General features: G+C 44.3%; 1 protein-coding gene across 1 annotated transcript in view; it reads left to right on the forward strand.

Annotated features, from left to right (window-relative positions):
- Nucleotides 1-27595, forward strand: part of ERC2 (ELKS/RAB6-interacting/CAST family member 2) — an 809820-nt gene that overhangs the window by 604756 nt on the left and 177469 nt on the right. The window contains exon 17 of the mRNA XM_081160189.1: nucleotides 1177-1254. Within this exon, the coding sequence (XP_081016315.1) occupies nucleotides 1177-1254 (78 nt within the window). The remainder of the gene's footprint in view (nucleotides 1-1176; nucleotides 1255-27595) is intronic.

The following is a 27595-nucleotide window of genomic DNA, read 5'->3' on the forward strand; positions in this document are numbered from 1 at the left end:
ATTGCCACACCCCGGCTGGCGTGGCTCAGTTGGTTGGAGCACCATCCCACCACCGAAAGGTAGTGGAGTCAGTTTCTGATCAGGGCACATATCCAGGTCACGGGCTTGATCCCAGGTCAGAGTGCATGCAGAAGGCAGCCGGTCAATGTTTCTCTCTCTCCCTCTCCCTTTCTCTCTCTCAAATCAATAAAAAAGGCATATCCTCGGGTGGGGATTAAGTAATAATAATAATAATGATGAGAATAATGATAAATTAAATATAATAAAAAGCATTGCCACTTTCGTTGGAGGCACGGAGAACTAAGGCCAGAGTTTGCTTGTCACACTCATGAGGTTTTCAAATGGAGTAGGAACAGGGCCCCAGGGTAAAACTCCCTCCCTGACTTTCTGGCAGCCTCAACAACATACCACTGGAGTCCGCAAGCCCGCGCTCCGCATGCGGTAAGGAGGCAGGCAGGTGGGCTGTAGTGCCTCCACCATGCCATTCGTCTGCCTTGGAGAAATGCAACCGGCCTCCAGGACGAGCCGGAGGTTCTCAGGCCTCACTGGACAGAAGAACGATCTTTTCTAAAGATAAATGTTATAATGCTCATCACTTTCTAGCCCTCCCTTCTGAAAAACCTTCCTGGGCTTGCCTCACTGTTGGGATAAAGACAGATTCAGACCAGTGTGCTCTCTGGTTGGTACATGTGATTCCCTCTGCCTGGAACACTTTTCCTTTGTTTCCTCTCCTAGTTAATACCCGCTCATCCTCTCAATCTCAGCTCAACCACTTTTTCAGGGAAGCCTTCTGGGACTTTCTCAGTTGGGTCAAATCCCCAACTTGGCACTCCTGTAGCATGTGTACATTGCTTAATTACACTGTAACAGATACAATTGGCATTTGTTTTTGTGATTCTTAAATAGTAACTATCTGCCCTGCTAGTTTATGAATTTCGTGAGGACTGAGAATGTGGCTTCATGACTTTCTCTGCTGACCATTTATCTGCAGGCCAAGCACAATTGCTAGCAGACAGTGGGCATTCAGCAAGTATTTGTTAAATGTATAAACGAATGAATGAATGAATGAATGAATGAATGAATGAATTTCCAAGGTAGCTTATTTTTTAAAAGGAGACATTATTGATCAATTATGACTTTAATCAAGGGTTAACCTCATCCTTCTTCTTGCCCCAGTATTCCAGGCAGACACCACCAACCTATAGGAGTCGTAGGAGAAATGAGACCTGTTTGCCCAATGATGACCACAAAATGGTGCGTGTCCTTTCTTGCCATGTCGCAAGACACTTTACTGCAGCTCCTTCTCTCATACTTGAATTATTTGCATTGTGACCATTTCGAACCTTTCTCTGAATTTCTTCATCATATTCTAGTTCAGATCCCCTCCAGTTTGGGGGGTTAGTCTCAACTAAAATGCCCATGAGTTTCCGGATGTGACAGAGGTTTCTTGTCGAGAAGGGAGCCCTTCATCTTATCCCTGAAAACTGAGCGTCTCATAAATCAATTTGCCTAGAAATACTTCAACTCACTTAAACATCTGTCAGGAGAGCCAGAGAAGGTGATATGAAATGAGTTCAGAAATTCCAACTATGCTCAACAACAAAAGAATCTTTATGACACTCTTCAGGTGTTGACGCCAACCTTGGTTGTAGGCTGAGCACAGTGGGAAGGTGAGAGAGCATACAGATGAACTTTCTGTTATGTGTTGCATTAAAAAGATAAAGCATTAATCATAGTTTGGTAGTAGACAGATAAGCCTGTCCAGCTCTTGTATTCCTCCCAATTCCACTCCTTCACAAGCACACACCTCTGATGCTTTTACTCTACCTTTTCCTTTAAAAATCTGGCTTCCAGATTTTTGCAGTTTTGGGAGAGGGTCTCAACTGGGAGTGAGTTAAGTTTTTTTGTTTGTTTTTGTTCTTTCTCTAGGAAGAGTAGTTCTAAAAATATTATTAAAAATTACCATCTTTCCTTCTTTTCTGTCTTGGATCCAATCCCTCCAACTCTTCTTCCACCCTTGAAGAAAGGACTGACATCAAAATAATTAATTCTGAAATCATTGCATTTTCCTGCTGCTAAAGGGTTTTTGAAGAAAGCTTAAAACTAAGTCTTACCCCCTAAGCCTTATTCCCAAATGCTCCCCTGTGTGTGGAAGGAGTGATATGCACATCCTTGATGAAAATGCCTTTTTAAAATGAGGGCCAGACACTATTGTTTAGTTCAAATTAGAACCAGCTTATTTCTCAGAACTGGTTAGAATACTTTTGTGATCAGAGATAAATTGTGCTTGGTTTTCTTTCCCCTTTCCTGCCAGTTCTGGGGATTGCTTTTGGCTACCAGGAAACACAATGGTCAGTTGGTAGCAGGAATGTGTTAAGACCAGGAGACTAGTCCACTGGTTCTCTGTGTTTTTCCCAGAGTTTGCAAAGAAAAGTCCTATGCCCAGGTCAACATTCTGGAGGCTAACCCAGTTCTGCATAGTGTAATCTATGTGGGTAGAGTCTCCCTCCCCTGTGTTGTCCAGAGGTCATAGGACTGTCTCCAAGAAGTACCCAGACAGGTGTGGCCAAGAATGGGAGAAGGCAGAGCTGACCCTGAGAGTGTTTGGGAGAGCTGTTTGCTAAGGATGGGATCCTAGTCAAAATTGGATCTTGGCAGATGTAGAACCATCCTGTGAGGGAAAGTGGGAAGCTCCCGAGTGGGATTGTTGGTCAGGCATTTCTTTCCCCCTCTCCTGGAGGCCACACTAGGTCATGCTTCCTATTTACAGGTCCATCGCATTGTATGCAGATGACTTTGAATTTCCCTCTATGGTTCAGGAGGTGAGCACAATTAAACAGCAGTGGAAGAACTCTGTGCAGTAGGGTTCCCATAGCCTCATGTTGTGGTTGGATGAGCTCCAGAAAAGTTTGATTTGATCCCAGCATTGTAATGCATCACAGACTTGCCCAGATCAAATTGCTGAAATGCAAATGCATTGGTTTTCACCTCAGACTCACTTTGGGTTAAGCTTTTCATGTCCCACTGGTAGAATCTAGCCACATCTCTATTTATCATTGACTTCAATGCCAGGGATATTTACAGTATGTTGTAGAGAGCCCCCTTTGAAAACAGAAATTCTCAGATCTCTCCTCGACAGGCCTGGGGCAGGGCATTCTCATGGAGGTAAACATGCTCTGTGCTACTGAAAACAGTGTCCTCTTAGTGTCTACGTCATTGATCAAGACACTTGTCTGCTCTCTTAGCCTGGAGACATTCCCTCCTGTAGGCTGCTCCTGCCTCAACCCCATTACTCAGGGAATCCATTCAGTCGGCCAGTTGCTACACAAAATCATACTCAGAGATCGCGGAGGCAGAGTATTTTCTCTGCGATCGCATGTTTCTCAAATCCCTTTAGGAGTGCATCTTCCCAAAGCATCAAGCTGACCTTGATGGGCTACTTTCTGACTCTTTCATTTGAACGAAGCCATGTTTTAAAAACTGCTTTCTTTCCCTTTCCTAAACATTTTTGGAGAACCTTTGGTGGGACTGTGTTGGGCGCTCTTGGGCTATAGAAGGAGGTATTGACTTTGTTTTCGAGCCTTGGGTTTTTATAATTTCTCCCGCCAGTAAAAGACAGTTTCACGAAACAGGTAACAGGGCAGACTGCTATTTGGGGAGGCAGAGGTGTTACCAACGTTCAAAAATCTTTGCATTGCAGAGGTCCGGGAATACTTCCCACAGAGGTGGGTATTCTTATGCATTTTATGATTGACAATCCATAGCCTGTCTTTTGTGACAAATGCCTGTTGAACCATGATACTTTCTCTTAAGTGTTCAGGAACCCTAGTATAAAGAGTGCTAGCTCTGGAAGAGCTTACTCTTTGCTTTCCAGGTATACCATTTTAAGGGAAAAAATGAAAAGACCAACTTTGCCATTGTGTTGTCCCGCTTTTAGAGCTACAAGAAAAGGAGAGCTGGGTCTGACTTTTAAGTTACAGCACAAGTTGCCAACTTGGCTTCACTGATTCGAAGCGCCCCCCCGGTGTCCAGCAGTTGGCAGAGCACATCAGACCAGCAGGCCGAGCTGAAGGTGACCAAAACAGAGACGAGCGTACAAGTGCCAAGAGGATCTCTCTCACGCGCTGTCTCTCTCTCTCTTTTTTTTATTCAAATTTCACATCTGTGCTCTATTTTTAAACATTTATTCTTTAAGTGATAACGCATGTTTTACCAAGCCTCTTATTGGATTAGACATGTTTGAAATCCCCTCGACTTTAACCTGTTCGTGACTGCCTCCAAGAACATTCGGATCCACCACCAAAGCAGAGAATGTATATGGGGGAGGTTCCCAAGGTGTCCGCCACCAGAGCCGTCGGTCCTACTTTGGGAAGAGAGGGACCCCCTGCTGCATGGGGTAGATTGGGGGGATCTTAGATTGACATCACTTCACAAGGACAAGTGTGGGTGTAGTGGGCCCATTGTTTTTGCTCTTCGTGATAGTTTAGCTAATCACATTTTATTTATTTAATTTTATTTTTAAATTTATCTTTATTGTGTAAATATTACAGATGTCCCTCTTTTTTCCCCATTGACCCCCTCCACCCTGCATCCACCCCGCCCCAGGCCTTCACCGCACTATTGTCTGTGTCCGTGGGCTACGCACATATGCATGTAAATTCTTTGGTTGATCTCTCCCCACCCGCCTGCCCCCTTCCCTCTGAGAGTCACCAGCCTGTTCCACGCTTCCATGTCTCTACACCTATTTTGTTACATGGAAACTGCTCACATTTTAAAGTGGGAGGAACTAACAATTTTTGGACTCTTGCTGCATACCTGACCACAGGTAGGGATTTTGAATATATTATCTCAATCCTCACAACTCTGAGAACCAGGTGTTATTAATCCCATTTCAGAGATGAGAAAGCTGAGGCCCAGGAACTGGGTAAAGATGCCACAGCCACTGAAGGGTCTCACTCCAAAGCTCTTCCATGCTCTTCCCAGCAGATGCCCCCAAGTTGGGGCAATACCTTGTTCAGGCCACAGTCCCCATGACATGGGGCCAAAAGGTAGCATAAGAAGAAGGCTTTGTTCTGTGACCCCGAGCGCCACTCCCAGCCACCCCCCAGGGCCTCGGGGCCCCTGCCATGACCTGAGGTCACATGTGCAAGCTGGGGAGAGAGACTTATCTCTTCCTGCATCGCCAGGCACCAGGCTGCCAAGGGGACAAGGGCTGGGGCCGGTCAGCCTGCTGCATTTCCTGTCTGCCCGAGTGAAATGCTCGCACTTGCCCCTTGGAGCCTTTGTATTTTATTCTTGAGATATCTGTTTAAAAGCCACTTTCCTTTAGTTTTCCATCTTCCTCTTCATCATAAAAACAGGTAAAAAACAGGTTTCTCGTGGTCCCTTTCTCTCTCTCCCTCTTTTCCTTCCTCTCATCATATAATTAAAAGTCCTTTCAGGCTGTCTTCACCTTATCATTTCAAATGAATTGAAAAAAGATCCAACTTCCTGCCCTTGTGTCTTCCTGATGCTGAATTTCAAAATGAAAGAAAAGGCCTTTTCCCTCCCTTTTCGCTTCATGCTGCCCCTTAAATAGCTGTGTTCAATCAGACTGATTTTGTCGTTGATCAGCAGATTGGCCCTTTCCGGCTCCGCGATTCCCTCTCTCCCTCCCTCCCTCTCTCTCTCAAGTAATATTTTAACAGGAAAAAGATTTCTCACCCTCCTTTCTCATGATTACAGGGGGACAGTTCTCAAACACAGAATTTAACATTTCCAACAGTTTGTCTTTACTCTTACTCAGCTCCATTCTCTTTATGGGAAGATGCTGCTTTCTTTTTTCGTTCCCTGAGACACGCTAATGGCAGAAAGTTCCAGAATCTCCCATGTTTACTGTGTTTTTTAAAATTTAACCCATCATAATGAACTATATTAAAAAGTAAGAAAAACTTAATTTTAACTAGCATCCTTATTATGTAAATGATACTTTTTCATAGTTGAAAGCATATAAGTAATGCTTTATCATAAAAATAATACATGTTCATTAAAGAAACTTAGAAAAACATAAATAAAAACCTAAAATCACCCATATTCCCGCCACTCAGAAATAACTGTCACTAAGATTTATGGGCTCCTACATTCCGTTGTCTATATACATATTTGCACAAAGACATGACATACTACATAATAAAGTCTTTTTAGCCCTATAAACATTTAATGTGGTGTGCATTTTCCCATGTCCTCAAAAGTCTTAAAAATATATATCTTGGTTGTGTGATGTCCGTCGTTGCCATAATTAATTTTATCATCTTCTGTTGTGACTTCAGTTTGTTTCTAGGTTTCCACTTTTATAATCACACTTGATGAACGTCTCAGTACATAAATATTATTTTTTTCCCCATTATTTTTCTTAGGATTAATGCCCCAGAGTTGAAATATTGGAGTTATGGGCATTTTAAGGATTTCAGAGAACCTAAAAAATAGCTCTCTCCTACAAAGTACTTGACATTTGTAAGTTTCTACCTAAACGCCATCTGTTTGTGTTAAGTTTGTCAAAGCTGCCGTCTGATAACATGCCACTCAGATTTGGGGCAGAGTATTTACTGTAGGTGATGCGAATGGTCAGGAAGCTGAGAGAGCCAGAGGCAGAGGGAGCTTTTTAAAACTTCTTAGGGGAGTAAGCATGGGCAAAAATGGGCAGTCCATGCTGCAAATCTTTATTGAGCATGTACTATGTGCCACATACCGTCTGTACTCTGGGGACACTGCAGTGAACCAAACACAAAAATCCCTGCCCCAAGGGAGCTTGTGTTCTATGAGGGACAAGTGAGAAACAGAGACTTCAAGTACATGGCGTAATGGATGGCAGTCAATTGTATGGGGGAAAATAAAGGTGATCTGTGAGGTGTCTGGGAGGTGATTTTGAGTAGGGGGTTGCTGGGACACCTCCCTCAGAAAGACTTGCAAGGGGGTGGAGTGTGAGCCTTGTAGAGCACTGTGCAGGGAGGGAGTCCTTGGTGGGGACAAACTATAGCCAGGAAGGAGAGTTGGAATCTGTTCTTCTCAGGTCCCAGTCCCAAGTGCAGTTGCTGAGTTGACAAGGTGGGGGAGCCAGAACCCCACAACACCAATGTTTAGATGAGATTATTTTTTAAAAAAATACACACACAACGACCAAAATCCCACTCTCTTATCTCTGCCCTGATAGGCTGTTGGGAAATGCCTGTTGGACACAGCTAGCAAATCTATATTCAGATGATCTTTGACAGTCTGGGAACAGAATTGTGCAAAGAGGTTATAAGTTCAGATTGGACAGAGAGGCTGTCATTTCAGAAAACAATGAAAATCGAAAGAACAAGAATGGCAACTCAGAAGGTTTCAATCCAGGGTGGTTCTTCTGCCCAGAAGCCTCTGATTCGCTGATTGTCTTGAGGCTGGTTTATTTCCTCTCTCCTGGTCCAGGACTCGTAAAATTACAAACACAGCTCAGAAGCTAACCAGACGCCCTACTGCTTTGGGCTACATTGGGTGTGCCAAAGCCCCTTGGGGTGCTAGGGTAGGAAGTAGGTGTGTGGGTCACCAGGCCGGGCAGAGTTTCTGTTGTCAGTTGTCTCTGAGATGCCTGATGCAGGCAGCCATGTAAAAAGTAGGATGTTAAATGTTTAAAGAAAACAAGGCAGCCCACCTCACCAGGGAAGCCCTGGCAGGTAGTAGAGGGTGCAGGACCTGAGAATGGATCTGGGGATCAGAGTTCTAGCTCAGCCCTGACCCCAACACACTGAGAAACCTTGGGCGCCTCATTTTGTTTCTCTCTCACAGGCTCAGTTTCCCTATTTGTAAAGTGAAGGAAGTGAACAAAGACACCTCTAAGCTCCTGTAGTTCTCATAGTCACAGACTATCCCAGCACATTCACACTTAGTATGTTGAGTACTTGCTCTACCCTAAGGACTTTGAGGGTGCTCAGGCAAATTGGGCCTGCATCCCCTCTCATGGGGGGTGCATTCAATAGGACATCAGCACAGCTATCATTTCTTGAAGAAATGATATTCTAGGCACAGTTTTGTAATTTTTATTGTTTTATTACAATCCTCACAAAAACTTGAATAGTGCTATTATTATCCCCACTTTACAGACAGGAAAACCAAGTCCCAGAGATGGTGAGTGGTCAAGAAAGATGCTCAGTGAATCTGCCTGTAGGGGTCGCACTCTGAGCGCCTTTGTTTTGCCATTGCAATGGAGTTGCCATCTTTCCCACCCTGGGGTGAATTTTAGATTTCAAAGGTGACAGGGAAGAAGGGAGGCTCTGAAGTGTGCTCACTTGGCTTAACTAATGAATCCTGACTCATCTCCACTTATTAGTATATGATGGTGAGGGAGCCAACATACCTTCCTGTGAAACGGGTATGTTGTTTCCTACTAACTCATAGAGGAGCATTATCATGAAGCATGTAGCCCGAGGGCTGCACAAATGTGCAGGATGCAGATCTCAGTTCTGAGGTGCAAAGACAGGGCTGTCTCGTCCTTCCCCACAGGGTAGCACTGTGCTCTGAGGAGTGATGGTCCCAAACTGTCTCTGGTGACAATCCATTGACACAAACCTGCTGCACATGACTTGTTGCCCTGACCAAAGAAGAAAGCACTTGAGTGGCAATGTTCATAAACAGGCCCCCTCTGCTGCTGCTCTGGGAGCCAGGCCCTGATTTATCCTCGGAGAAAATAAATAGTGTAGAAGGTACAAACATTGCCTTGAAAGAGCCCAGGTTCAGAGTGGGCTCAGAAACCTTCCTTCCAGGGAAGGAGCGTCCAGACCTCCCAGCCCCAGTCTTGCTTGTCCAGACTCCTGGGGGGTCTGCTGGGGCCAGGGTCTTCTGAGGCTTCCCAGATGAGGCCGGGCTTCCAGGGAAAGCTCTGTGTTCCTGAGCTTTCTCGTGATGCAATCCTTGGTGAGGCAGGGGAACGAAAAGCTGATATTTTGGAGGGGGAAGAGCCATCTCCAGGGGACTATTTTTTATGAACCAAAGACACTTAAGTGTTGCTGATTTATCTTAATAGCAGATACTATGAGCAGAAGTCCCAGTTGCCTCTTTGTGCTTTTGGCAAGAATGGATGAGAAATGGAGTGGAGGAGACCCAATCAGAGCTGGCCAGCCCAAAGTTCAGGAGTCTTAATCTTCTTCACTCCAAATATGTAATGTAGACTTGTTTCCAAAATTTTTCAAGTTGCAGGTGGACACCCAGCTTTGGCCAGAGGCAAAGCGGCTTCCATCACCAGGTCTTCTGCTTCCAGAAAACTTATCCTGGGCTGGAGGGGAGAAACGCCTGTGTCTCCCCTGCGCAGTTAGTTCTTTAAGCTGGTACCACATTCTGGTTGTGACAGTGCTGTTACTATATCCAAAAACCTTCTTTTGTCAGGAGATGAGCCCTCCTGCTTGTCACACACATGATCTGGACTCTCTGAGGACACCACAGGGCCACTGCTCTACATCTCCCACTATGTCAGGGCTGGAATGAGACCACGCTGGACCCAGCACCTTAGGAGTTGGATATAAATAATGTCAAGGCCATGTTCAGTGTTGTAACGTTTGCTAATCCCTATTAGATATGGATAAATTCGCATGGCTTAATTTGGCATGTCTAGCCAGTTCTTCAGATTGTCTTTGGGGACCGGAACGGAAATGCACAACTTTACTGTAATTTTTCTTTTATTTCTTGAGAATGGGACATCATTTTTTATTGTTAGCTGAGGTGGAAACTTTGGTGAATCGCGGCCAACTGTGGCTCACCCCCAGGGGAAGAAAGCAGCAGACTTGAGCTGAGAACATGGTCTTTGAAACAAACCAGAATATTTGATTTTGGAAATATCTTCCCCGTTAAAAAAAAACAGGCTGTCCAACAAATTATTAATGTTCTGAACAAAACCAAGAGGACTGAGGAAGTCGAAAGCTAGAATTTCTCTCTGAGGAGAATTTTAGAGTGACGTGCGATGCTTTAGTTTAATAATAACTCCGCTGAGCATGAAAGAGCCTGTGAGGACGCGGGTGCAGCCCCAGGGAGTCGCAGAGCATCGCTCTCAATCTTGGTCCTTCCTCCGAGCGGAAGGAGCGAGGTGTTGGCTGGAAGGCAGCAGGCACTCCCCATTCCTTTACCAGGTCACCCGCATGCCATGGCCTTGGCACATCCTGCCAGTTTACTTCCATTTCTGGAACTTGGTCCAAAAATATACTTGACATTCTCCCTTCTTGCTGCCAGTTTTATGTTGAAGACCGTGGTCAAGTATTTTAAATTGCTTGGGTTGAAAGCTCCTGTCCCGGTCATTCTTTCCTCAGCATCCCACACAGTTGGGTTGTCAGTCACGCATGCTCAGGAGTCACCTTTAGGGCACCCGAGTCTTGTCAAGTTTGACAAGTCCGATCAGGTTAGGGGGTTACTCATCAGTTGGTATTATAGCCACACAATTATTTAAGTGAGATTCTTGTTCTGTTCGTAATTGCAGGTCTGCGTTAACAGGTCTGTTTTGCAGTTTTATGAGCCGGAATCCTCTTGGGCAGATCCACCACTACTTCTCGGTGAGGTTAGGGCAGGCGATTTTTCATCTCCCGGGTGGTTTTTCAGAAGAGTGGTCACATAAAACAGCCCAGTTCTACCCTCTTAGCCACACCCAATGCTCAGCTCCTGCTGAGAGCGGGACCCAAAATTACCCCCACATCTCCTTATGAAATTCTGTTGAAAAACGTTAGTCCCTGGGCACCGCACACAAAAGCCAAATTACTTTTGGAATGTTCCGTGGAACTCTGGGAATCCAGATAGGGATCAAGGGAACAGCACAACATCCCCCCCCGCCCCGCCCCCGCTCAGCCTGTTGATTGATTTATAGATTATTCTTACCTTGAACCAACTGAAGCTAGTCTTGGGCGTAACTCCTGATGTTTGTTTGTTGATTTCATTTGTTAGGTTTTTTTTAAATTATTGTATTTTGTTCTCAGTCGATCTCAGAGAATGCGAAGGAAAGTTCTGGTAAAGCAGTGTCCCGTCCCCGTGTCCCCCCCCCCCCCCCCCCCCCCCCCCCGGTCATTTGCCAGGGCGTGAGGGTGTTTCTCAGACCTTCCACCCTGCTGAAGTCTCAGGCAGAGGAAGAGCTTTGGGAACAAACCAACCCCAGATGGCACCTTTGGCACCCTCGGCCGGGGCAGAGCTGGCATCTGCTCATGCTGGTTCCACACCCAGCAATGCCAGGATCTTTACTGGGCATGAAAGGTGCCCGGTGCTAAGGGGAAGTGAGAAAACATGGAAAGGGGGAAGGAGTCCTGTCCTGATGGGCCTGCAGCGGTGGGAGGTGAGAAACACTCGCCCTTTCCTAAGCGCTCCTGATCCCCAGCTCGGAACTCAGAAGGCTTGGGGCTGTGCCCCGTCCATTCATAGGTGAAGAAGGGAGGTCACAAAGTAGAGGGGAAAATAAAGGAAGAATTAGAAAAACGAGAGAGATTATTGTTTTAACTTCCAGTTCTCTGTAATGTTTCTGGCTATCTTAAGGCAAAATTCTCCCACACAATTTACACCCGCCTTAATTTCCAAAACAGTTACATTAACTGCAGCTAGGCCTGGCTCTGTTTTGAATGAATGGCCTGGTGAGCTTCTTCCTGACCTTCCTTAAACACCAACTCCACGGCCAGCCTTCCCAGCTGCATATTCAGGGGAGAGATGCCAAAAGTCGATGGATCTGATTGACAGACCAGAATTCTGGAGGCATTGATCTGATGAAGGAGGTGAGCAACCCCCACAGGTGGAAATCTTGTGTCCCAGAATGCCTGCTCTCTCCGTGCAGACAGCCTTGCAAATGCAGGGACCGTAAACTTAAAATAAATAGCAAGATTTGGGATGGCTTTGGGCTGCAATTGTGACCAGAAGAGGTGTAACTGGGGGCTGGCACAGGACCATATAGCAGGAGTGAGGGTGGGGAGTAGAGATAAGCCTGTCGGCACAGGGCACACAGTGGTAAGTGTCACAAAGAGGATCTGAGCCCTGGTCCAGACATTCCAGGGCTATAAAAAGGAATCAGAAGCCACAGACTGTGCTCAGGTACCTGGAGCATCTCCCTTGATAGCCAACAGTCTGCTGATGCCCTTTGCACAGAACAGAGGTTGAATAACTTTTTGCTGGTAGTTAAACGTCTATTAAGTGGCCTAGCTTTGACCATTTGACCCAGGCCCTCTGATCCCACTTCTAGTTTTCTTCACTCTCCAGGACACTTTCAGGTATGGAAATTATCTTGAGGGAGTGCATTTTGAGCCCAGCTCTGATGGGGGCTGTAGGACCTGGTTTTGTAGGGAGGGATCATTTCCGGCAACGATAGAGATGAATCTGTGTGTACATGGGATTACAGACAGACCCTGTTCGGGGAGAATTTTTATAGAGGAAGCTGGAAGGAGGTAGATCGTTTAAAAGGAAAGGGAGAGGTTAGCCTTGCCTGGTGACTGAACTGTTTCTAATGCACAGTATGATAGGGAGCCACTGTGAATTTAGGGAGAGTATGATATGAAAACTGTCTACACTAAACAAGTTGGAACCAGCATGTTTTATGAATGATAAAATGGCTTCTGAGATTAGACGGCTAGGTCATTTCTGCCCATGGAGCTTGCCTTGGGTTGGCTGAATCATGAGCACCTCCCAAGGCATGTTCTTGTTTTCTGCATACTTGAGTAGCTAGCTGGTCACGAATGATTTGGGTCTTTCATTAATGCACCCCTACCCCTGCCATACCAAGGATAAAATAACAGCTTCCTTCAATTATACAGTCTATGAGACATGGAAATTTGACGTTTTTCCTCTTAGCCTAAACTTCAAATAGTATTCTCTAAAGCTTCAAGACCCGAGAAGTCCTTGGGCCATTAACATGAAAATCCCAGAACTAAAGGCCTTATTTGCTACCAGTTTCCAACTCATGTCTATTCCTAAATAATCATTATGGTGCATTATTCCTTTAATGGGTTATTTCCCAAAATGAGAGGGAGAGAGCGAGAGAGAGAGAGAGCGAGAGAGCAGATTACCATTTCATTTTGGGTGCTATTTTCTATTTTCTTATTTTGTAGAGTAGGCCTGAAATGTCCCCAGGCACATGCTGTTTCTGAGCCATAATTATGCTTTTTAACCCACTCCTTTATGTCTGGGTCCTTAATGTCCAAACTCCTATATAATTACCAAGTTCAGTGTGTGGGAATGAGACAAATATTTTTTGCATGACTTGAGCCTATACATTACTGCAAACGCTGTATTATTACAAAATATTTCCTGAACTTGAAGCTGTACTATTAACTCTCTCAACTTGAAAAGACCCAGCAAAGAGATACTCCCAGTCTTTGGCCCATGATACAAAACTCCGATGGACAGTGACTTGATCCAGCCGAGGGCCCCGGGGCTCCTGGGGGAGGACTGGAATTTGGCACTTGAGCATTGGTTCAGAGCCTGACAGGGACTTGGGAGCCTTTCCTTCTGCATCCAGCTGTAGCGCACAGCCAGGGCCATGGCTCTCGTTGCGGCTGCGAAGTACTTGCATTTTTTTGTCAGTATTTGAAAGGAGCCGGGTTTGGTAACTGCCTCTCCTGGAGGAAGAAGCTACTGCCTTAGCTTGCTAGACTAGAGGGATGTTGTTGATGCTGATTGTTAAGAGTAATCAGAATTTTAAAGGATCAAGCTGAAAGGAGAAGAGCTGTGGCCAGTAAGACAGGGCTTCATTGAATCCTGGCCTGCTGAAGTTCAAAATGAAAGGCAGCAGGAGTCCAAGTACCCCAAGGTCAGTCTCAGGAGTCTCTTCCCTGAACTAAAATGATTTCAACACCATTTCCTTCTAATTTGAGAAATAATCTGTATCTCAGCATTTTTGTATATGGAGCCAAGAACATTTTTATGGTTTTGTTATTATTTTCTTTTATTGACTATTCAAGAAATACGGAAAGGAATAAATGAGAACAAAAACTCCATGAAATCCAAGCGCCCAGCAATAGCCATCAACTTTTTGTGTTTATCTTTCTGGACCTTTCTCATATATTCATGTATGTATGTATACATGTATGTGTGTATCCACACATATTTATACACACATACATATATATGTTTATATGTAGATATTTATGTTATTTTATATGAACATATTGTTTTACTATCATCTGCTACTTCCAAGAATTCACCTACATGTATGATATACTCTTTCCTTCTAATAAATATGATTATCTATCAGTCTTTTTATTTTTAAAGATTTTTATACTGATTTTCTTTTTATTTCTTTTTTTAGAGAGGGTGGGGGAGAGAGAGAGAAACATCGATGTTGGAGTGAAACATTGATCCATCGGCTGCCTCCAGCACGCCTCCTCCTGGGGATCTAGCTCACAACCCGGGCGTGTGCCCTGACCCCGAATCACACCAGCAGCCTTTCAGCACATGGGACATGGGACGAACCCCAACCACCTGAGCCACACTGGCAAGGACAGAATATCCATCACTCTCGAATGGCTTCTGAGGATTCTGTTATATGAATAATGGATATTTAGTAACTTGTTAAACAAAATCCAGACATATGGACTTTTATTTCTCATTAATTGCGACTGTGATGGGCATCCCAGTGAATATCTTTTATCTTTTTCACCCTATGCACCTGTCCGGCTTTCTTTTCAGGAGGAGATTGTTGGACCCCAGGGCATGCATAGTTTGAATTTTAGTACATAGTGCCAAATTGCCCTTGAGAAAATTTATTCCAGCTTTAATCCTGCCAACAGGATGAATTAAAATTTAATCCTGCCAACAGGATGAAAGCACCTAAAGAATAGGGAAATTAACTTTCCATTTTCTTAGCTTTACTGAATTTTACCTGCCTCCGGAACTTTACCTCTAAATGTCTAAAAGACAAATGCATTTATGAAGTTTGCAATAACACCAGTAATTACCAAGATTCTTTATTTGTTCACTAAAATGAAGTAATGCTGAACTCACTTTTATTTTTGATAAGATTAATGTAGGGCAGGGCAGGGAGTGGCATAGACACAGGGCACTGGGGTTTCAGCTAGGCATCGGACACAACAAATTCACACACACTTATTTTTAATTCCTTTTTTTTGTTGGTTTTACCAGATAGAGAACTTAGGACTGAAGATGGATTTATAGTTGATTGAACACCTCTATCCTAGGCAAGTTGATTAGGGAATCCTGTCACGCCTCTACAGGGAGGTTGCCAGAAGAGCTGTGCTCTGCCCTTCCAGAATAAGCACAGACGTATTCACAGTTAGACAACGCAGTGCTTAGGGGTGCCGACCCCAGGGCAGTCAAAAATTTGTGTGGAATGTTTGGCTCCCAAAAAACTTAGCCACAATTGTCCCTCAGTATCCACAGAAAATTGGTTCTAGGAACCCCCACATATACCAAGGCCCGAGGATGCTGAAGCCAACCCTCTGCATGCTGACATTCCCAGCCAGGAGCAGAATACTGTTTTCAGTTGGTTGAATCCATGGATTCAAAACCCGGGGATATAGAGGAATGCCTGTGTATTTATTGAAAAAAACTAGCATATAAGTGAACTCATGCAGTGCAAACCCATGTTGTTCAAAGGTCAACTATATACAGCCTTTGAAAGCACACTTTTTGAAAGTGTGATGCTTCAAAGCTGAGAAAGTTATAAAACAATGGAAGACATAATTAGAACTGAGAACTCTCTCAGCAGGATGGAACTATAGACCCAAATTTAGTTAAGATAAGTCTAAAGCAAATATTCAGTAAGGAAAAGAATGAAGCTTATCCTTAAAATTAAAATTCTGGTATGTGTGTGTGTGAGAGGGAGAAAGAGAATGGCTGGGAAACTGGCCACTAGATATGTGTTTAATTAACTGAAAATCATCATGGCACAGCAGATGCTAAGAAATCAATGTGATGTAGGAGTGTATTAATTATTTTAAAATAGTGTTTAGTGCAGGTAAGGACACATGTAAAGAATTGCATTCAGACCCTGTTCAGGGAATTATTCTCGAAGAGAAGCCCTGACATTTTGCCATGATCCCGTATGTGATGGGTACAGAGAGGGGACTAGGAGAAGCGGAGAATGGCCAGTGAAGGGGACACACAGACAGCTTAGGCTAGATAAGCTAAACATCATGGGCATGACTGTGCTTTAATGTCTAAAAACCTGGGCGCCCTCCAAAAAGGCAGAATTGAGACAAGTAGACTGAAACTGCAGCCAAAAGCTCAAAACATGCCAGGCAGGGGGCCACCCATTTAAGCCATTTAATGCATTGTCTCCTAAGCGATCGAGTTTCCCACCTCCAGTGATGACGTCAGGACAGCTGCACAGGAATTCTTGTTCGGGTGAGAAAGTTGTACTAGATTTTTTCCACCAACACATGCGTGATGAGTGGTATTTACATGTCCAACACATCTCCTGGATGGTCCAGACTTAGAAAAAACCTGAAAATCTTTTGCAGGGAAGTCAAGCATCATGTTAACTGCTAACACTAAGAGTCCTGCTAATGGTTCACCTGCAAGCACCACCTGCTAAGGCCGTGACACAAAAGGAAGGGGCTGGCTCTGTCTGCACCCCAGCACACCCACTAGCTCCTGCTTCCCCCACCCTCTCCCCCTCAGGTGAACATTTCACATGTTAATGTGTTCCATTGATCGCGGCCCCCTCAGATCTGTCCTGTCTGTGCAAGTTTCCCCGTCCCCACACAGCCTGCTTTTACTTGCTTTCTTCCCACTTGTATTTAGGTTCTTCTCTTCCTGAAAGCAGCTCCCACTACTCTCTTCATATATACAATTAATCTCACAAACCGTAAGAAGAACATTCCCCAAACTTTCTCCCTCCCAGAATGGGCGAAAGGACGTAAAAGGAGACTCACAGATAGTGGAATAGAAATGGCCAATAAATGAATGAAAAGATGCTCAGCCTCAAATTGTAACTGGGGAAATGTGAATGGGATGTGGTTGTCCGTGTATTGGATTTTTGAAGATTAGAGAATTTGAATAGACTCTGTGTTGGCACAGTTTAAGGAACGAAGCATGGACTGGAAGTTGGCCAACATTTTTTAAAGGAAATTTGGTGATATCTTTCAAAGTTTAAAATATGTATACTCTATTCCAGGGATCTCTCCCAAATCTCTTTATTTTAGAAACAACTATTATAGAAACAACTATATATGTTTAAGCATCCATCCTTGTTGAAAACAAGTGCTGTACATGAGGACAGGCAAAGCTGTTCCTTTGGAAAAGTGTTCTTTGAAGTATTGTTGGAATAATGAAAAATTGAAAATGACCTAAGTGTCCGTCATTTATTCACTCTTTCATTCAGCAGACATAAACTATGTGCCAGACAATGTTTTATGTGCTTGGGATACATCTTTGAACAAAATAAGTAAAGAGGCCCTGGCTGGGTAGCTCAGCTGGTTAGAAGTTAGAGCATCGTATCTATATGCCAAGGTTGCGGGTTCTATCTCCGGTCAAAGCACATACAAGAATCAACCAATGAATGCATAAATAAGTGGAACAACAAATCGATGTCTTTCTCTCTCTCCCTTCCTCTCTCTTTCTCAAGTCAATAAATAAAAAAAATAAATAAAGATTTCTGCCTACTATTTTAGTATATCAGAAGACTTGTAAATAAAGAGAATATATTCATAGAATGGAATAATATGTATCCATTAAGAGTGAGGTAGCCAAACATGATCTTGACATGGAAAGATGGCCAAGACATATTAGACTTCATTTTTAAAGGGTATGTGCATGAGTCTGTGCTTGCATTATGCATAAAAATTTTCTGGAAAGACTGGCAGAAAACCTTAACAGTCGGAGTGGATATTGGGGTAGGGGAAAGGGAATATTACTTTTCTTTTTATAAAGTCTTTTGTACTATTTAATATTTCATAGCTAGCATGTGTGCTTTATATAATAAAAAACGTATAGGTGTTATAAAAAAAAAGAAACATAAAGCTAAATCAGTAGTTCTGCTAGAGAACTAAGGTTCCTATCTCAAAGAAAATGGAAAATTCCATAACCTATCTGTAGGCATTGAGACCAAAATGATTAGGTGCTGTTCAGACTGCAAGAATGGAAATTAATACCACAGTGCTTTGGAATGCAACACGAAAGACATGAGGTGGGCTGTGCTGTTCCTGGTCGTGGGCAGGTGGACTTGTCTGCACATGCCAATCATGTGGGAAGACAGCGGGGCAGGGGAGGGCCTGGCCTCACTGGCAGTCAGGTATTCTGGGGCTTTCTCGTGGGTTTGTGACTAACCTTTAGCGCCTTGGAGCCCCAGTCTCTCTTTCTGTAAAATAGTGAGCTTGGATTCATTGATGGAAGGTGTGGCCTAGAACTAGCATTACATGAATCCGGGTCATTCTGTCCAATCCTCATTTGTAGGAGAGAGATCTGAGATAGCCCCTGAAATTCTTGGGAGTCTTGATAAAATCATCTCAGCTTCTCCCGGTGCTGTGAAGAAACCTTATATACTTTCATATCTGTTTTTGAGTAGATTCACATTTAAATACATTTGGATGTTTTGTACTTAATGCTGTTTCATCTGAAGGGTCATAGAAAATGAGGCTTTTTGGATTCTACCTTAAATAGGAAGCCAAGAGAAGTTGATTTTCAGTATATATCCATGGGTGAATTTAATCTGATGTGTTGAGAAGGGAAAAAAAGGCAGTGTGAATCAACACACCCGGCCTTTCCAGGTGAAATTAGAATGTGATTACCTCCTTTTGACAATTGGATTTCTGTCAGATCCCCAAACCCAGAAGTTCTGCTTTGCCTCTTCTTTGGGGGTGAGTTTTTACAGGAGAAGAGGTGTGGTAAATGATATGTCTGTCTTGTTTGTGTGTCTCTGGGAGACTCCATGGAGACCTCTATCCAGAGTGGAATATGTGACTCAGACCCTCCTGCCCTGTAGAACTAAAGTGGTCCTAGGTGGGTGGGTTCAGATTGTCCCAGGTAAAGCTGGTAAGGGCACAGAGGTCCAAACAGAGGGAGAACAGCCAGCAAGCCCAATGAGCAAAGAAAAGCTGGGGGGAATGTTTCATAGATTTGGTATTTGGGACACTCCACTGCCATTTCTCCCTTCCATTTGTTTTTCAACTGATTGGAAAACTACTAATGAGGTTGTTTACATTTTCTCCAGTTGTTTTACCCAAGTGTGAAAGCAGCTGGGAGAGGGGCTTGTTCTCTGTCCAAGGCCCTCGCCGTCTCTCCTGTCTGCCGCTCACTCCCCCAGCTGCCAGGCCCCTGCACCGGCCAAACCTCTCCTCATTGTCTCACCACCCGGCTCCCTGGGGTTCCTGTGCTCGGCAGCCAGCAGCCCCACCACATGTTTTGCATTGCTCACACCCTCCTTTCTCTCCCCCCTTTGTTGTCATTTGTTTTGTTTTGAAGGAGGTGAGGTGCAGAGGAGGCCTTGGGTGTCTGCCCTTCCACTCAGCTTCAGAACTGGGAGCAGGCCCAGATTTCATTGGCTCCCATTTCTGTGCGGAGCTCAAAGGCCCCAGGGAGAGGGGAGAGCGTCCTCCTGTCCCCTCACAGTTCTTGGGGCCGCATTCATCCTCTCTGGGCTGCTCTGAATCCCTGGTCTCTGCTGTTTGCAAGGCAGTTGCTTAGCTCTTTCCTTAGCTGTTTCCTTGCCGTTTGCAAGGCAGTTCACTCTCAGTTGCTTAGCTCTTTCCTGCCGTCATTCTGAGAACCACCTTCACAAAGCTTTCCATGCCCTTCGACATGCTTTCTACGAATTCTCATTCTAATTTACTCAAATACATTGCAGAGTCAATCCGTGACTATTCACAGTCCTTCACTCCCTGTGAATCACCTTGTGCATCCCGGGGGTGCGGGCACTTCCCTTCCTAGCCCTGGCTGTGCAGGACTCTCTGTTCCTTTCCGAGGTGCTGCTGGGTTACCAACCACTTGAGTTCTCCTTAGAAGAGTCATCCACCCCGTCAGTTTCCAGTATATTGGCCTGTGCTGTTAGGCCATACCCTGGGGTGGGTTTTGTTTTTGTTTTGTTTTTAATTTATTAGTTGAGGAGATGGTGTGGTGATGCCAGCTCTGCTTAGGCCGATGGTAATAAATATTTGTTGAATGTATGGATGGAATGAATAAGGAACTTTATTTCCCTTGTCAACAAGGGCAGTTTTAGAGCCTAAATTGCAATGCCTACAAATAGCCTTCGATTTTTCTTTCATACCTCCTCTCTCTTCTTTTCTCTTTTTTTCCCTCCCTCCCTCCCTCCCTTCTTTTCTCCCTCCCTTCCTATTTTCTTGGCCTCCCCTTTTTGCTTTCAGTTAAAAAATTAGGATTTGATTTTGAAGCTCACTTTCTAAAGCAGCTCATCATAAACCATGCTCAGAATGCACCCTCAGTTATTAGGAGAGTCCGGGATTTTTTCAGAGACCCTCTATTGACTCTCCGAGTTGAAACAGTTTAGACTCCACATAAAATATGTGTTGTTTACCCAGGCTCTTCATGCTCTGCATACTGTTACAGTCCTTGAAGAGCTTGTCAGTGACAAGTAAGATAAATGAATGAAGAGGACTTTACAAGTGTTTAAAAGCTAAGTATAGCATGCGCTGCCCACTACTTAATTAAACAGACCTGTGCTTAACTGAGTAACTTTGTGGTGGGAATTTATAGGGCCTTCCCCTTCCCCCAGACCCTACCACCTCCAAGAGAGGTGCTCAGGAAGTTAGAAATCCCTGGTTGTCTGTAGTTGCTAATGTGTTAGCCTAGGTTCAGAGCTGTCTCATTGGTTGAAGCATTAAAAGTTAATGTGGATGGTGGATAATGACTTTTGAGTTTATATCAGGATAGGTCACCAGCATCGACTCCCTCGGGGCTTGATCAAGACCTTATAATGTGTCTGAGTTCTACCTTTTTCACATAGAACCTCAAAATCAAAGTGAGCTGCTTCTCTTCTTAGCTCTGATTGGGGTCAATGTCTAGAGATTTGGGGTCCATTTCTAGATCAATCTTAATTTTTGTTAAAGTATGTTTTTATTGATATTTAGACAGAGGAAGGGAGAGGGAGAGCTAGAAACACCAATGAGAGAGAAACATCGATCGGCGGCCTCCTACAAATCCCCTACTAGGGGACTGAGCCCACAACCTGGGCTTGTTCCCTGACCGAGAATCAAACCAGCAACCTCTTGGTGCATGGGTTGACACTCAACCACTGAGCCACACCAGCGCAGCTTGATTTTATTTTTAATAAAGGGGTCAGTTTTCATAGATCTGAGCATTAGGGTGCAGCAGTTGTGTAGGAAGCTTTGGAATGATAGTCCCAAATCTGCTAGTAGTGTGATCTTTAGTAAGTTTCCTAGTCTTTCCAAGCCTTAGTTTCTTCATCTCTACAGTGGGGGTAATAACAGCCTCTGCCAGGGCTGATATTCAGGTCATATATTCGAGTTACTCTTGGTTCTTAGGAGTTTCTGCTCCTGTCATAGCAGCTATTAAGGATTTTGAATACACTCTCTCCAGCCTATTTCACAGAGTTGGTGGGACTCACTCAGTGAGATGACAGGGCAAAATGCTGCCCTTGGCACACAGTGAGAGCTAGGGGAGCACTGGTTATTATCATTGACGTTTGCAGGTCGCTCCCCCTCACAGTGCCAGTCTTTTTCTGCCACCATTCGGGATCCTAATCCCCACACTAATCAGCAGAATACATAGACTCTCTCTGTAAATAATTCTCCTCCCACGGTTTGCACTGGCTGGTAGCACAGCAGAAGTGATGATGAGATGCTCCTGGGGACAGTCGTTGTCCAAAACCCTCTGTGGACTTCCTCAGTTTCTAAAGTGGCAGAATAATTCCTCTCCCCTGACTTTATCAGCAGAAAAAGAAAGAAAAACTGCACAAAATGTGAAATAAAGAATAAGATAGTAGACCGGCATCTATCCATGTGGAGTTCAGTTCATGCTGAAGACACTCTGCCCCACCTCTCCCGCTTACCTCTGTTCCAGGCTCAAGGAAAAGCGGTTCATTCTGAGTCTCAGGGTGAATATTTGGGAGAAAGAGAATTGGTGCCAGGCCTGTGTTATTTCCCCGAGGAAGGCGGGAGACCTACCTCCCTGATGGGAAATCTCAGGAGCTGAGCTGGAAAGGCCTGGTAGTCACGGGAATGTTAGTCCTACGCAGAATTCAAACCATTCAACAAAGGTCTGAGCTGGAATTCCCACAAAAACAGACCTGGAGGCAATGATTTGGAGCAGGTGATTTATTTGGGATATGAGCCCAAGAAGCCTGGTGAAAAAATGGAGAAGTGAGACAGGGGAAGGAAGAGGTGAATAAAGGAACATTATGGGCAGTTTTCTGTTACAGTCAACAGGGCTGCACCCTCCTGAAGACCTACTGGGACATTCTGGAACACACCATAGTGTTGTCCCTCTAAGCACGAGGATGCTGGGTATTTATTCCTTACCTCCCTCCCTCATTGATTGCGAGTTGTTCTAAGGGCATGACCTCCCCAGCATCTCTGGTCTGCCCTGTTCCCTGGCCAAGCCTGCACCTTGGCCAGAGGAAGACCTTGGACAGGGAGAGATGCAGGGTCTCGAGGTGGGAAGACAGCAGCAGGTCTAAGATTCTCCATTCAAGCTGCAGAGGGCCTCCAGGGTGGAACAAGAGGATATGGAGAGGCCCTGACATTCTCTGTAACAATTAAATAAAATAAGGCTACTTAAAGAGTAGGTACAAAAATAGCAGCCGAACCCTCCATGGTGACCTACTAATTTTCTGTCTATAAATAAGGGCTAAGGGAGGGGCCTTCAACAACGTTGGGCGGCAGAGTTTCATCAATGTTCTGTTTGGCTGCAGGGCTGATCAGCTGAATGAGTTGGGAGAGGTCAGATGAGTTTTCGAGGCAGGACTGATGCAAAAGCAGTGGATTGTGTAGATATCGGTGAAAACATAAATGTCAAGAGACTGGCACACTTTCCCAGAAATGTCATAGCTTGACAAGTATGAGTATATGGCTATGGCTGTCTTAAATCCCTTCCAAAATGACCCAAGTTGACAAGTAAATTATCTCAAATATGTTTTCTGGTCTTTCCACATCCAATAAAGCAATGAAGAAAGTAGCACACACGCGCGCACACACACACACACACCCCCCTCACATCTTGGGTTTCAGTTCCCCACATTGATCTATGTTTCCTCTCAAGGTGCTTAGAGGGTGAGTTTACCATGGATTCTCCCCATCCCACTTTTCCTTATACCCATATCCACCCCAACTTTCAAATCTTAGCTCAAGGGGCATGTGACCCATGGAGCCTTATTTGATGCCCCTGCCTTCAGCTAGAGGGGGTTTCTCCTGCCTCTGGATTTATATAAACCAATTTATTCTCTCTTGCTTTCCTTCCCATATTGTGTTATAGTCAGTCCTCTGAATATTCATGTTTTATTGGTCTTTGCTTTGTCCCCTAGCATCTAGCCTGGGACCATACCATTCACGTCACACTCTAGGACTGTGGAGTCAGAAACCTGGGTTTAAGTCCTGTTTTTTAACTCTCTAGCTGGGCATTCATGGGCTTGGTTTCCTCAGGAGAATGGCTACCTCAAAAGCAAGGCTTCGATGAAAGCATACTGGTCAAGCACACAGCCTGGCACCCATCCTACTTGTCTTTGTGATTGCAGAAGTTCAGTGAGTGATGAATGAATTTCTGTGCAGTGTCTGCAGGAGAAACCTTTCCATCACTGGTTCTTACTTGCTCCCATAAAGTTCCCAAGTGCAGCATATTCTCCTAATAGCTTCTTTATCTTCCCGCTTCATTGTGTCCTCCAAGAGTCACCCGAGCATTGGAACCCAGACCCGTTCCGTTATGATTCATTGCCCTGTGCGACGGGTGGATGCTCAGGAAATCCCTCCCTTCCTCACTGTCGCTTGTGATCTGGTTTCTCCATCTTTTACTCAGAGACAAGAACTGTTGACCTTGCTCTGATTTAGCAAAAATAAGATCAGAAGAATAGTTCTGGACTATTTTGGATTTTCCTGGAAGGAAACAGGGAGAAAAGAAAACCTGATAGAATAAAGCGTAATTGCTATTGTATGGTATTATCTCCATATCCCTTAGCAACAAATCTTATTATAGTTTTTTTTCTTATTTAAACCATATTCATGAAGGTTTTACTGTTAACTTGATCCAGATGACTGATCAAAGCATAGTTTGTTATTGCCACCTTGCTAAAATATTTTTAAAAGCAGTTTTAATATTACACTTTTATAGCTACATATTGCCATTAAGCTATTGACTCCATTACTAGTCAATCAAGGATTTTCATTTTGTTTCAAGAGCTCCTTGGATAAACTCTTCAGAAATGTCAAGAGAGATGGAATATATGACACCTTTTCACAGATGGAGTTCATCAGGGATTTTAGTTAATGGAGAAAGTTTCAGTTTTCCATGGTTGACTTTTGGTGCTAACAGATGCATTCTAAAGGCCACTGCTCTTCCAAAGGCTAGGGGGTAGTAAGGAAATGAACCCCTTAACACCCCAATACCCTTCATTACTAACGAGGCAAGTGACTGGGGACATGATGGAGCGTCTCACTGGATCCATTTTACTAAAGAATGGACTATTTCTTGAAGAAGACCAATTTTACTTTTCCAGCATACCAAAGCTATACACTTATCCTGCTTTCCCACTTTCAAGTATTACAACAGCCAAAAACAAATATACAGCAGGGAAACTTAGACTATCATGTGGAGAATTACTCAAATGGCCCATCATAGACGCTAATCGTGTATTTTCCCTTCCATTTGTTCCAAAGTAGCCTATACCCTTTCCATTCACTCCTTCATACATTCCTACGTATAGTCCACACACATTTATTACTTCTCGGTCACCTGCCTCTGTGCTGGGATGTGACATAGTGTTTCCCTCAAGAGATTTTCAAACTAGCCGTGGGGGAAGCCAAGAAAGCGCATGATTATTTGCCATTTGTTGAGGCAAGTGCTGTGATGGGGGGCTGGAGGCGGGCACAGGGTTCCAGGGAAGGCGGTGGGAGAGCACTCCTCCCCTCTGAGGCTGCTCAGGGAAGGCCTTGTGGGAGTGATGGTGCCGAAGCTAAGACGAGGAGAACTAATGGGCCTAACTCGGGTGGAGACAGAAAATGAGGAGAATGACAGGCACAGAGACAACTTGTCCCAGGGTCAGGGAGGGTGGGGGGTGAGGGGTGCGGCTGGGAAGTGAACAGCAGTTACCTCCCAAGAGCATCCTAAGCTGTGGAGGAGCTGGGGCTCTTTTCTTGAGGGCCGTGGGGAGCCTCTGAGGAACCTGAAGCCAGAGAGTGACTGGGTCTGATGTCACTGGCCGCAGACTGTGTTCAATGGAAGGCAAGAGAGCAGCAGAGCTCTTAGGATCCCATTGCCCTGGAGAAATAAGGTGGCGCCTGGAAGAAAAAGGAAGTAGAAAATGAACTCTGATTAGATTTGTCTCAGCAGTCATGACATAATATAGTAAAACTAATAAAACACAGCCAAAAGCGAAAGTGTCAGGTGGGCCATTCGGTAGACACTGAAAAGGAAATAAAAACGGGCTTCGGTGAATTGCTAAATGAGTCCATGAGTTAGCTCCCCAGCGCAGGGCAGCGGGGAGCGATCCCTGTCCGATGCTATGTTAGTTTTCCTGGAGATTTGGTTATGACCGCCCAGGTTTGCTGTTTAAGGCTTTGTGGGAGGCGCCTCGTGTTATCCGATGGCTACAGGGATATGAACTATTGTGCATGGAATCAACCGGTAAATGTGTCTGAAGTTATTTGAACAAGTGGTATCCTTGGTCCAAAGCTTGTTACAATTTTCTGCAATGTTTTTCTTTTCCATCCACCTTTAGGGAGTCTTATTCGTGGCTTCCTATCTTCCCCAACCGTTCTTGGTGTGTTAGGAAACCAGTACAGTTGTGTAGTGATGAGGCTAGGTAATGTAGATTAAAAAAAAAAAATTAACGGAGATTCATTTTTGATCTGACAATTAGGCAAGCAGGATTGGCCAAACTTTCTGACAGAAGGGAAAACTAGCAACCAGCCTGTAAGAAATCGGTCACAGTTTAGGGGATATGTTACAAGCAAGATAAATAAAAGTAGTCTCGAGTATCAGGCCAAACTCTCATTTCTCATCCCCGTTTCACACTCTTCCCTTCCAGCCCAGACTAATCAAAAGAAGCCTCTTCCGCTCACAATTGCTCTGTGTACATTTCCCCCAGATCTGGTATTCACATGAACAACGTGGTTTATTTATATTTCAGCACCAAATTGGAAAGATGACATCATTCATTTACAGTCTTTATCCCATGACATGCCTACTCTCCAACACCTCATTTCAGCAGACACATTTAGGACTGCGTATAGCATCTTGTTTAGCTTGTACATTCTTTTATGGGATACAGTTCAAAGGTAGGGAACTTTAGGCTTGTCACTGGTAAGAAAATAATCCCATAAAATCACAGGAGCTTCCCCAAAGGATAAGAACATTATGATATTTACAATAGCCATTATTATTTGTTCATTTAGGCTCCATCGTTCATTCTTGGACAAGTCCTTTCCTTATTGACCATAACAGATCTTACAGCTCCCTTTAGGCCCTCAGAATTCTATTAGAAGACACAATTCCAGATTTATTAGTTCACAAGTTCAAAAGTACAGGCTCCTGGCAATACTGGAATTTTAGGTGTGAGATTCTGAATTTCAGAATCTCCTGTACAAAGGTAGGCCAAATAAGGGAGACCTCAGGGCTTGGTCAGCAATAGCCCCACTGACCTTCTGTTTCTCACAAGATGTAACTTGTCCATGGGGTCTTCTGATACTTTAAGCGGACGAGTGAAGGATAGAAATGCTATCAGCTGCCAAAGGTTGCCTGGGATTTTTAATTTAATTGTTAGGTGGATCTTTCCCTCTAATTTTATTGATTTCATCCACATAATGCATTTTTTTACATCTACTCTGGGGCCGTTCAAATATTGTACACATTTTAAAAAATGAAATGAGTGGATCATGAGACATTCTTTGGCAGGTAGAATTGGGATGTGAGGTGTTTCCAAAACTTAGCAGAATCAAAGCATTTATGGGAAAGCTGTTTCTACCTGTCCAGCTGTTTGCCATTTTGGCTAGCAGCATGGCAAAGAGAAAGGCCTGCTGATTAAAAACTGGGAGACCCAGAAAACCTCCATGTTCCATGTCAAGAAAGAGGCTCTGGGGACTGAAATCTATGCCTTGATTTTCTAGCCGCAAATGGAGACAGTAATGATTCGTCCCGGGAAAGTTTTGAGGGTGAGTTAGGTTGTGCTTGAAAAATAACTACAAGAATACACTGTGTGAGGTCCAGAATTATTATCAGAGTATTATTTATATCACATAATAAAATTCCGACTGGTTGGAGGTTCTGCCAGCCTCTGACTTCCAGCTCTCTCAAAGTGCTGATGGCTCGTTGTCATCTCAAGCTACCAGGGAGATTGTTATGGCGATTCACGAGAGAGCCTCAACTCTCAGTGACCTTCTCTGGCTGAAAACACACATGCAGCTGGCCTCTAGAAGGGCAGCCTCCGTCAGGATCGTCGCCCCTTCTTTCCTTCAGCCCCTCATCGTGGAAACACGCATAGCGTATCTACATTGGG

Source organism: Miniopterus schreibersii, assembly GCF_964146895.1.
Source record: "Miniopterus schreibersii genome assembly, chromosome: 15".
NCBI classification, from domain to species: domain Eukaryota; kingdom Metazoa; phylum Chordata; class Mammalia; order Chiroptera; family Miniopteridae; genus Miniopterus; species Miniopterus schreibersii.